The sequence below is a fragment of the Brachyistius frenatus genome, unplaced genomic scaffold, assembly GCF_029030835.1.
Source record: "Brachyistius frenatus isolate BFR_SWC_R1_liver_20210118 unplaced genomic scaffold, ASM2903083v1 Contig_68, whole genome shotgun sequence".
Lineage (NCBI taxonomy): Eukaryota > Metazoa > Chordata > Actinopteri > Embiotocidae > Brachyistius > Brachyistius frenatus.
This window is the reverse complement of record NW_027210667.1, coordinates 818803-831308: the sequence shown is the minus strand read 5'-3', so window position 1 is coordinate 831308 and position 12506 is coordinate 818803. Positions and strand designations below refer to the sequence as shown.

The 12506-nt window shown below is 41.2% G+C and overlaps 1 protein-coding gene across 1 annotated transcript in view; it reads right to left on the bottom strand.

Annotated features, from left to right (window-relative positions):
* Positions 1–12506, bottom strand: part of LOC138626020 (protocadherin-16-like) — a 79008-nt gene that overhangs the window by 20397 nt on the left and 46105 nt on the right. Inside the window, exon 3 of the mRNA XM_069707400.1 lies at positions 619–807. Coding sequence (XP_069563501.1) covers positions 619–807 — 189 coding nt within the window. The remainder of the gene's footprint in view (positions 1–618; positions 808–12506) is intronic.

The window sequence follows — 12506 nt, the reverse complement described above, 5'->3', positions numbered from 1 at the left end:
TGGGGGAAGTAAAAACCAGCAGTAAACCCAGTTTAAGTTTCGATGTATGGCGTAGCCTCTGAAATATAGTCCCAGCAAGTTCGTGCTGGGACACAGATTGATAGTTTCCCTTGGGAAAGAGCAATATGTCATGACCCATGGAGGGTGAGAGGGCTCGCTGCAACCCAAGTCTGTTTCATAGGCTTTTCATTTTCAGAAAATACAGTGCAGGCTTTTCATTTGGACCAGGTGGCAAAAACTAGGGAGGCGGCAGTCCAACTTGTTAAAATATTACTGCCTGTCAGTTGAGATATTTCTCCATCTGATTGCTTTAACATGCCCGCAGTAATTTTCTTTCATTTTTAACCTTTTATTCTTTTAGTATTTTATGGCATTAAGTGAACAGGATGCCATACAAACTTTTAAAGAAGTCGACCTACCATGGAGAGCTATTCATACTTTTATTTTTTTACTCTGCTTTTTTTTTTTTTTTTTTTTACACAGTTGGCCATGTCTTTGCTCTCCTGTCTGTAAAAAAAAAAAAAAAAAAAAAAAAAAGCATTGCTGCTGTGTTTATAGGATTACATTGTGGCTCAATGGATTCATATTAAGCATGATTTTAAAAAGGGAGGGGCTTACCCCATCTACTGCAATGACAGTAAAGTCGAAGCTGGCCGGCCCCTGATCTCTGTCAAGTACAGCACTAGTACAGATCTGCCCAGTCTCCTTGCCAATGGTGAACTGAGACGGAACGGCGCTGTTAATGCCAGAGCCAAGGGAATAGGTAATGGAGCCAAAGGAGCCGCCGTCCGCATCAGTCGCAGTCACCTATAGGGAGGAAAACATGATATCTGTTAAACATTACAATTTCATTCATTAAAATAAAAGTGTATTAAGCTGGAAGGGAATTATCTGACTGGATAAACTCTTCAATTTCCACACTCAACAATGCTTCTCTTAAGTCACAGCAGATCAAATCTAAATTGTATGAGAGGGATGTTAGGGTGATGGCAATCCACAAATTGAGAGCACCGTACCAGGTGCCTTTGAAAGCATCTTTGGACCTGGTCTTTGTTGTTCATTTGAGCCAGAACACAAACCAAATAGTCCCTTTGGCAGAAAGGGTCTCCGAGGTAATGAAGGGAGGTGTCAGGAAGCAGGATGACTTCTACAGGCTCTGGGAGGTCTGCCAGCAGGAAAAAACTGTCTGCTCTGGTAGTGCTGTCTGTCTGCAAGGGACAGTGACAGGGACGGCTGGGCAACAGTGGGATACCACACAGTACGCTTCAGTGCAGCGTATTATATCCTAATGTAATGTCCCGCTTGCGGTCTGGTTTTAATAATGCTGCACATCTACACAGCGACTGAACCAGTGGAGCTATAAAAGGAACTCGCAAGCCATCAGCCAAAGAGCCGACTCAATTACTGCAGGATCTCCCAAGACAGCACAAGGCAAACAGACGAATCAGATCGGGCCCCTGGGTACTAGCAGTGTAATTGTTTGCAAGTGTTGGCTCAAGATCGCAGATTACAAAAGGGTAATCCTCAGAAGTTGATTAGAATTCTTCTTCTTTTAATGTTGTAAAAATGGATCTTTTCACAAAACACTAATTGGAAGATAATAGAAGCTCAATTCATGCTTTGATGCTCCAACTCTCAGCAGCGGGGAGTCTCCTCTGTGTAAGAGTGAGCAGTCATCAGGAACATTGCCAAGAAAAATAAGGCAAGCAGTGCTTATCATCAAGCACTGACTTTAAAAAAAAAAAAAAAGATGGCATCCGTACTACTGTCAGTACATGGAAGTCATTCATTCGAGGTGAGGAAGGTTTGGCTGCAGTAATTCATCCTCCGTTTCTTTCCTGAGCAGATGGCAGACGGGGGACTCGGCAGAGAGCATGCCCCACACTCTTGACTGTAACTCCTAACAGAGGGTGAGTGGTGTGTAGGAGTGAGAGAGCTGTAAAGCTGGCAGAGACGCAAGCCAAAGAGAAGAATAATAAACCGCATGAGGAAAGGGGAAACCAAGAGCCATACAAGAAAGCCACTTCATCTTTTAATGTGCAGAAGCTGCAACTTACTGTAATATTTTATCATTTTGCAGGGGGGCAAGTTATTTATAACAACCGTACAGCTTTTATGTTTGTTTAATTTACAGTTGTGTTATGAATGTCCACTGTAGGGCATGGTGAAGAAGCACTGCAGCATGAATACCTGAATCTTGTGAGAGAAAAAAAAAGCTTTCAAAAGCTAGCAGAAATGCACCAAATATTTCCTGACAGATCCGTCGGAACATTTTTCTTCTCTTGTGACTGACACGTGTGGTATACATTGAATGTGCAAGCTATTTTAGAAGACTCTGTGTTGCTTTCCATTTTAGCCACAACCATCCATAAAAAAAACATTTTTTTTTAAAGTACACCCACATACACTACATAGAATCTCAATATGTCTACACTGTATTCAGGTTTTGAAAACTTAAAAAAAAAATGGAGGAAAAAGATGAACAAAGGAAGAAAAGAGAAGAAAAATGAAAGTTTCTTTAGGTGGGGCTCTTTTCACTCTATTCTGTTCAGACTCAACACGCAGTTCACATTAAATTAAGGGTGTCCTTTGAGTTTAAAAAGCGCAGTGGTGCAGTGTGTGCTAAGGAGATACGAAGCTTTTCTGTTAAGAACAAGTTCAGGAGAGACAATGGACTGAGTAATACTGTTAATTCACATTAGGAGGATCCTGTGCTGTAATAATTGCACTTCTCTGAGGGCTTCAAGTGTGCATAAAGTAGCGAGGATATTTGGAGCCATATGTGATTTAAAAACCTCAAAACAATATGTTCCATATGTACGACTGTTTTGGAGAATATACTGTACGGTAATGAACCACATAATGAAACTTGCATAAACCACCAGTAGGATGCCTGAAGCAATCAGTCTAATGTGGAATCTGCAGAGACTGCAATCTAAAGCCTCTTATTTGTGGGTTAATAGCAGCGTATCAGTGTCATCTTGCTGGAACGTAGAAGCTTGTCTGTCCAGGAGATTATAATTTGCCAGCCGCATATATGAAATGACACAGGAGGCCATGTGCAGATGAAAAATTAGCAGACAAATTAGTCAAACCACAACCCATGAACCCTGAGAGATGAGGACAATCTAACACAATGTGGCTTCTAGCATCAGAGATTCTGTCGTTTAAGTCAGATGAAAAAAAATGAAAAAAGATTCATATGAATCAAATAAACCAATAGCATTGTAATTGTAAATCTCTGTAGATGAAACAAGATTCAAATAAGGTCTTGAATAAAGTGATAAATTGAAGTGTGCTTAGGTTGTTGCATAATGCAATACTTAAGCAAACATGTTACAGCAGGGAGTCATCCATCACTCAATTCAGTACTTTGAGATACTTTTACACCTGTTTATTTCCCTTCCAGATGTTGTTTATTAATATTTGTACTCGCATCCAGAAAGTTCAGAAAGTTACTTCAGATATACCAGACATGACTAGGGATCTTCTGCCCAGCAGGGGGTAGAAAAATACCACTTTGTTGTACTCATCTCAACATGGATGAGGGGCCTCTGCTTCCCAGTGACTTTTTAATCTTTCCTCTGTCGTGTATAGGTATTACACAAACTCTATTGTTATTGGATTAAGAGTTCAAAAGCAAGAGTAATCTTAGATTATCATCAGCGGGCCAGGAGTATTCTCCCTACACTTCATATGTGTGAGTGAGGCATGATGGGAGCTGTCTTATCAGCAGGGGAAAGGCAACGTTTGGCTGAGTCCTTAGTAAAACAAGCTGGGGGAATCCAAAGATAACTGGGGCACTTCGTGGTTCTCACATCAGAGTCTAGGAGCCTTCCAGAGGAAACTTTCTGACTGACTGACTGTCCAATCAAGAGGACAGGATTCACAGGAGAGAACAGGCCTTTGTATGTTTATGCATGATATATCCAAATGGAATAATGATCCCGAGGCTTTTGGACGCTCCAAAGTGTTCTGGCCCATCTAATGTCTTCACTCTGTGGTCTGAGAAGGAGCCAGGCCTGGAAAAGAACAAGACCGGGAATTGGGTGGTTTCTATTTTTAGATATGAATTTCTCAAAAGGCCAGTTTGAGTCACTGTATATAAATGACCACAGTGGCTTTATAGATCATGTTCTTCAATTTCTGTGGATAATACAAACGTGTATGTTAGCGTGACCTTACTTGCCCGAGCTCGTACTCCCTGCTCCATTTTCATTGTGCAGCCATGCAAAAAAGCCCCACAGTGGAAAGAATTCTTCCAAAAACCTGTGAGTAAATAAATGATGCAAAGTCGAAACCATTGAGGCCAACGAGGGGTGAAATGAAGCCGATGTACTTTTCAATCATGCTCCCCATATTTTAGAGTGCCCAGTCAAACAAATCCATCTCACGTAGCCCTCGGTGAAACCAGCCAATCAGGACGCCACCTCTGCCAATCCAAACAGGCCGCAAATGACGGAGTGTGCGTGTAAATGTTTGCCAACTGGGAAATTATCACACACATCAATCAAACTGTGCGTGCACACATCCTATGAGTGTACCTTAGATACGTAAGCAAAGACACAAACGCACAAACACTGGGGATAAAATGATAACTCATTACAGTCTCATGATGCCTGCAAGCAAAAAGAGCAAGACCAAGTTACTTCTGTACTCTGACGACATCAAAATATTTATAGTGTTCTCTCTGCAAACAAACCCAGCACAGACGAGTGCAACAGTGGCTACTGTGATTCTGGCCCAAGTTATACAAAATGCTAACTTTTTCATAAAATGCTGAATGTCATTTTCTCTCCATCTCTTAAGCCCACATTTATAATTGAGCTTGCTTACTGGTATTTAGACTACGTATGCTGGCCAGACAGTTGATGCAGGTTTGAAGAAGTGATTAATTAACAAAAACCAGTGAGGATGTTGAACAGGAACACGTTTTTATCCCTCAGGTTTGACTATAAAGATTACCTCAATGAGAGAGATGTATAAAAGGTGAGGAAACTGGATACTACACCCGCTAGCGAGATTTTACCTGCCATATTCATGATGGGTAGCTTTAACTGCAGTGATGCAACAATTTATGTCAACTTGGTCAGAGATTTACAGCCCATTAAAGGCCTTTGATTTTTTTCTTGATATTAATTCAAAAATGGCAAAAAGTCAACAGCAAACATAATATTTTGGACAGTTACACAGACAGGACCAATTAGTCTTGTAATAGCAAGACTCCTACAAGAGCAATCAGAGGCGTTAGATCATTAAAAGTAGAGGTGGAGAGTAAAGTGTAGGCTCAAAGAAATCAAACGAGTGGGCGAGTTATAGAAATCTGGGCCGAGAAATGCTTTGAGCTTTCACAGCTGGTGTGAAGCCGTGCACGCTGCTCTCTCTCTCTATTGTACTGGCATCACTTCTGAGGAGAGCAGCGATGAGGAAAGCGAGGTGGAGACCTCCTCAAGGCCTCTTTTACTCCTCGCTAGAGTAGCACATATGCAGGTCAGAGACTTTGTGACATGTCCACCGCCACACCAAAGACCCAGGCCGAGACCACACCGGGCCGGTGGAAGGAAGAAGCCCACACGTTGTTGACGAATATATCAAAAGTCCAAACATTTGTCGCACAGACAGTATTGTTGGGAGTCGAACCAACCATATGTGAAAGATTTTGTTGGTTAGTCAGGAGACAAAAAGCTAAAATCTTCACGGCATAGTTTAAGGCATGTGTAAGGGTTACAAAATGGTGACATTAAATACTGTGGCCTGTGATGTCTGGCCACTTTGTGTAAAGTGCGATAAAAGTCATGAAATTTTGAAAGATGTTGAGCCTGAAGCATTAAACATGTTCAAAAATTATCCCAGCTTCACATATGTACACAAACCAGGTCTACGTAGTCGTGTAAGAAAGCCAGAAACTGTCTGAAGGCACTACCAACAGGCTCAAACACTCTGTACATCACATGGACATGATGGATGAAAAAGGCCTTTAGACTTAGACTTGGTTTGAAAGGTGGTTTGTTGTTCTGTGTATTCCTCCACTTTCAGGTAGGTTGTAAACTTTTGTAAACTTCACTGATTTTGACATTTCTCGGATATAAATATTTGGCTTTGTGGTGATGCAGCAGGAAAGGTCAAGGGTAGTAAAACCATCAAGATTCACCCTCCGGGGACTATTAATATCCACAGTGAATTTAATGGAGCCAAGAGACAGAGAACAGTCTCAATAACACCCTATCATTTGCCAGTTTTTGAAAAAGCTAAATGTTGACTTGATTAAAATTCAAGACAAAAGGCTTCAGGTGGGATAATACACAACCTTAACCTGCTTAGACCCCGCTGCTTTTGGGGGAAAAAATATTTTGGTTGGGAGAAAACCTTTTTGTGTGGCCTGCCAAAAAAATTCAATTCATTAGAAACATTCAAATAAAACACTTGAAGCGCAACTCCTTTAAATTAATATTTCACACCGGCTCTCAATTTTCCCTCTCATAATTTCCATTGTAAAAGCCTCATCAACAATACACTTATGTTGGCACTGCGGCATAGTCTTGATAATTACAGAACAGCTAGATTTATTCATTGTCATTAGCAATTCTAATTCACAAAACCTCCTTCAGTGTCGCAGCATGACTTGAATATGAACAATTTATACCAGATTTGTCAGGTGCTCTCCAGAAGTAATTAAAAAACATCTGTCCAGTGTCCGGCGCCACACTGTATAACTGTCATGGTCAGTAACTGTCTTAATCACACTGATTTCACCAAAAAATATCACGTGTTCAGGTTTCCAAATCCTGTCATCCAGAACTGTCCTTTCACCGTAGAAATGGGCTCCAACTGTCCTTGCAGAGGTAACGATCCAACCAGACGCGAACTGTAGATGAACACTAATGAAATCCATTACACATGCTGCCTGATAAATATGACAACAGATAACATTTTACACAAATCTTTCCAACATTATTTGGCCTTGACATAATTCAGTTGCCCAGTCTGAGAAACGTTTGGCTGCCTATAAATAAACTGTGCAATTTCTGTTTGACTGATCGGCAGTGTGAAAGCAGCATTTTGCCAACCTTACAGCCCCATGCAGGTTCTTCTGTCCTCGTTTCTTGGAATTGGATTGTCTCAGCTGTTTTAGGTCATTAAAAAAACAACTTCCTCACACGAGGGGACAAAGAAGTATTGCTTCCTAAATCAACAATGGCTCCAAGAACTGCAGCTTTTTTGTCTTTCTCTGTGTAATGTACTGAAATAAATGTGGAGGACCTTGGTTGAGGGCAGCAGGTTAGTATGCTGTAAGGTTCACATGTCTGGCAGAGGAACAGAGGGGAGGTAATATAGCAGACAGGGAAATAATAACACTCTGTGCTCGAGTGCAGACTTTGGATGGGGTAAGTTTTGTCTCTTTCCTTTTCTCTCCTACATACCTCACCGTAACTACTACACTGCACAAGTCAGGTCAGTGTGTTGCTTAATTAAATGTGATATAACATGTAATTTAAGAACATTGGGTCAGAGTACTGAATATGTTTATGTTACCAAGGATGATTTTTAGGAAGTCCACTTTCCAAAAACATACAGTTTTGCTTTTGAGATTTTCTGTTAAGTTTAATAATGCCGTGACATTATTGCAGCATGAATCATTTAGCAAGAACATTTCAAAGTTTAATGCTATACTCTGATGATAATTATGAATTTGCCCTAATAAACTTTTCACACCAGATGTAGTATAAATGTATAAAATTGTCCTTTTTTATTTCTAAAAAAGGAATCTAACAACAAAAGAAATGTAGTCTAAATAAATCAACGAAAAAAATATCTTCAATTCTCACAATACATGTTTTATATATTCAGGCACTTTGTAGTTTGCAATTCAAGAGTTGTGACAAACTTCAGTTGGGCATTAGGTGGCCTGCGTTTTTTTTAAACTTTCATTACTTTCCTCTAAAACCAAAGCCTCTGTCTTTCATCTGGACCTCACATCTGGAAGCAATTAAACCATCTAACCATTTAAGGAGAGAAGGGTTCCAAAAAAAAAAAAAGACAGAATGAGCAGGGGGAGGGGGAATATTAGGCAGCTAAAGAAAAAAAAAGTAGAGCTAATAAAGCTGAATGGAGTGGAAAGTGCATTCAAGACCAGACATGCAATACCACATTATAGCTTTTAAATCATCTGTGCAAGTTAATAAAGTACAAACTCTTGTAATAATGATGATAAAAAAAAAAGGCCTACAGAGGGTGAGGATGCTATAAAAGCATGTGTATAGTACTTATGTGTATGTACAGGCAGGTTGCAGGTCATCAAGATGGAATGCTACTAAAGCACGTTGAAAACAACTTCAAAGTTGTTTTTTGAAATACCTCTTATCTGTAATGACTCAGTCAGTATTCGATATGAACCATGAGCCAAACAGTTTAAAAAGGTGCATTGATTTGTATAGCTCTTTTATAAACTGTACTGCAGCAGGACCAAATAAAAGACTTTTCACTTTTGAAAACCACGTGTGCAAAGGTTTGCGGACAATGGAAGGAAAGCACTTTGTGCCCAACAAGTGGCTGACCCTGGTATAGGTTCACAGCTGGTGAGGTTTTCACCATTACAAGCAGTCTTTGCAACCGCTGAAAAAAACATTTTTAAACAACATGAAGGAAAATTCTCATTGCGTTGCTCTAGCTGAGTGGACCGCTGGTGTGGCATTGACCTCCGGCCTCCTGGAATGACAGAGGCTCCATTCGAGAGGCTCCTGCTCAAAACATTAGTCTGTTTGTTTTCCAAAGGTCAAATAGGGGAAACATACCTGCCATTATTTTCTTATGCATGCTGATCTCTGCTTAGTCAATGGGAAAAAAAACAAAGAGAAAATTGTTGGCTTGATTTATTCACATCGAAGAACAATAATTTTAAATGACACACGATGTAGAGGTTAGAGGATTTAAAACAAACAATGCGTTGGAGGAAGCTCCGTTTTACCTCAGCTTTATATTTGTAATGGCCGTAAAGGTGTTTGCCTTTAGCTGCCTTGCTGTTGTCGATTCTTTCGTTCATATTACATTTTGAACAATGCAAAGGGATGTTTACTGATGATGTTTGACGGTACATGATGGGTCACAGCACACCTCTGAAGTAACCTCATGTATATTCAAACTATCACAATCCCTGGTAAAGCCATTTTAAAACCTCAGAGAGTTTGGGAGGTGAACTGATGCTAGAAGCTTGCCGAGTTGATTCCCTCTCACAGGACTAGGTTAGGTGACCCTCTATCAGATACCCATGGAGGCAGCCTTGTCAGGCTCTTGCTTGGCTCCGTTTCAGCCAGTCATCCCTTTCACAGCCATCCAATAGCTGTGCTGAGCACTGATCTGCTGAGGCATTGCAGGGAGGGGAGCGGATACGAACCGTGCACAGCATGGGGGGTTCAGGAGTACTCATGTGGGCTAGGATGGAGTGCTACAGCTGCCTGCAGTGGGTGGGAGAATGCCCACTGAGCATGGCATGCACAAACACAGTGCAGATGCGGTTGCTGAGCCTGTTTGGACCTGGTTACCAAAGAGCCACGAGCCTGTTTGATGAGGTGGATGGAGATTATTCAGTTCTGGAGTTCGTTCTCTTTTCTCTGCGTGAGCCAGGTCAACAGTACAAGCTGCAACATTCCTATGATCAAGCTGTCTTTCAGTAAATTTGGAAACACAACTGGCAACAAAGAACCGAACCAACAAAATCCCCAATCCTCTCGGAGATGGTAAACCCTTTATCATTTACATAGATTTGTGTTCTCCAATAGAGACATTCAAAATAAGAACCATGCAACCACAAGGTAGATTTATTATTCAGTGTTCAACCTGAGAATAATGAATAACACATTGCAGACCTCAGATTTGTTATCCAAAGGCAACTGGAATTCCTTGAAAAAGCTGTCAAGCCGGTCCAGTTGTCTTCGGATAACACTTAGACTGACTGTTCATTTAGCAGATCTCGACTTTAATAATCTTTCAAATTTGCATGAAGAACCCTCGGCTGCACACAGACTCGCATACAGACGCTGACAATGTGACACATATCGTGTCCACCGATCCAGACTTGTAGACGAAAACATGCAGGCAGCGCTCACTTTTTGTACATTTACAGTGTTGTCTTTGACGCCCTGCTGAGGTTCACAGTTAGTGTAACACTGGGAGGGATTGGTCGGGTTCACTAGTGCAGCAGAGGGAGCCATACCTGTGGTGTGAAAGAGATGCGAGTCTTTCAGTGCTCGGCAGTGCTTACTAGACAGCATCAGTAGGGCTCTGATGAAATACTCAAACTAAACCCCCCCACTGCTTTCATCTTTCAGAGGGCAGGAACTGGGGGAAAACACGCATGCACACACACGCACACACAACTGGCAGCTTCCAAAAAACATGGGCATTTTAGGTGGTTGATATTTCAAAGTGATATAGTTTGGAAGATGTTTATCGAGAGTCATACCATTGTAATTTCTTGCTTGAAAACAACAATTAAATCTGACAGTTTGGAAAGCAGAGACGGAGTACTGTGTCACTGTGAAGTTGCTGAATTTAAAATTCTAGACCCATCCAGTCTCACAGATAAACTAACAGGAAAATAATATACTATCAGGGTTCCCACTTGTCAGTGACTTTTCCCTGACTTTCACTGATTTAAAAGCTGTATTTCTGTGACCTATAATAAACATAAAAACAGGCTGCCTTTTTGCTGAGCAGACACAAAACAGCCACGTTATCTTTTTCACATCAATTTGCAAGCTTTATTTACTGGTTTAAAGGCGTTTTAAGGACACAACTTAACGTTTTCACTGCTTCAACATTTTGCACAATTATGATCACACACAACTAAGTCTATACACAATGATAAACACATCGACCCTGATGCAACAAACTTGGTGCAAAATGTTTTTCTTAAATGGGACAAAAGTAATGAATTTACTTGGATTGATTACAAACATGAACTTATGTCTAAAGTATTAAATATCACAGCACTTAACATTAAATATATGAAGTTCTAATATTACTGCCTTTAACAACAAATAACACAAACTTTACACACACACACACACACACACACACACACACACACACACACACACACACACACACACACACACACACACACACACACACACACTGTTTGGCTGTCTTGCTAAGGATGCAGACTGATGTAAAGGCCTTTGTTACCACAAACGTGTTAATTCCACCCACTGGTGTCAAATGAGCACACTTAAGTACTTACCTTGTTTTCAACCTTTATTTGCATATTGACAGCAAAAACTCTTTCCAATGTCGCATTTCTGTGTGAGAGCAGTGTTTCGTATACCCTCTCCTGGCATTTTTTTTCACACAAAAGGTTATCTACCTGGGCTGTGACACGATGGATGTCAATAAAATCTGTCCTTCTCTTTGGCACAGTCTCATTGATGACCATTCTGTACTGTTTCACAATATCATGGCAATTTTAATCCGTTAGTTTCATCTCAGTGAGCACTCATTTTCTTTGATAGCGAAAGGTCCTTCAGCATTTCATCTGCACAGAATCTCACATCAGCTTTCAGTTGTCCGTTTCACAGCTGTCTGACAGATTAGACACAATGTGTTTTAATTAATACAGCTGTCTGCCAGAGTAACACGTCACACTGTACAACTTTACGTGTGTAATGACTAAGCCCAAATATTTCTGTTCTTTTTCTTTTTCCAGTTTTCCAAAGAGATACTGCATGTCCTTAACAAGTTTTCTGACATGGTGAAGAAGTTCATCATCCATGTAAACATTCAAGCACGTTAGTGTAAGCTTACTGATTAAAAAGAAGTGATTACAACCCAGCTCCAAAAAGCAAGCACCTCGCAGCCAGCGCTTCACAGCGCTACTCTGGTGGTGACAATCATTCGTCAGTGAAGAAAACTGGATCACTCTCTAATGATGCTCTCTGCAATGTGGGAAACTAGAGGGGGAGATGTGTGTGTGTGTGTGTGTGTGTGTGTGTGTGTGTGTGTGTGTGTGTGTGTGTGTGTGTGTGTGTGTGTGTGTGTGTGTGTGTGTGTGTGTGTGTGTGTGTGTGTGAGTGGGGTGGAGCCAGGGCATTGAGGTCATGACTGCCTACTGGAACCTTACGTATAAACACACCCTGTCACTGACCGATAAACACCGCAAACAAACTAAGTCTGCTCGGGCTGCGTCCTAGCGTTGCGTGCCGTTTCTCCAGTAAGCTTATGTTTAGCTGTAAGCCCAGTGTTGAAGGAAGTCATCCCTGGTTCAGGCATGGGTCGGACACAAAGACAACACACTCCAGCAGTGGAGTTTTTCCAGAGAGCCGAGCATCTGTTTAGATCTCAGTCTTTTGTTTTGCCGAGTAGCATAATTGTGAGCCAAGACAGATCCATCCTGAGGTGGACAGAGAAGCATGTACAGATAACCAGATGAGTGCCCGCGCGCGCACACACACACACACACACACACACACACACACACACACACACACACACACACACACACACACACACAC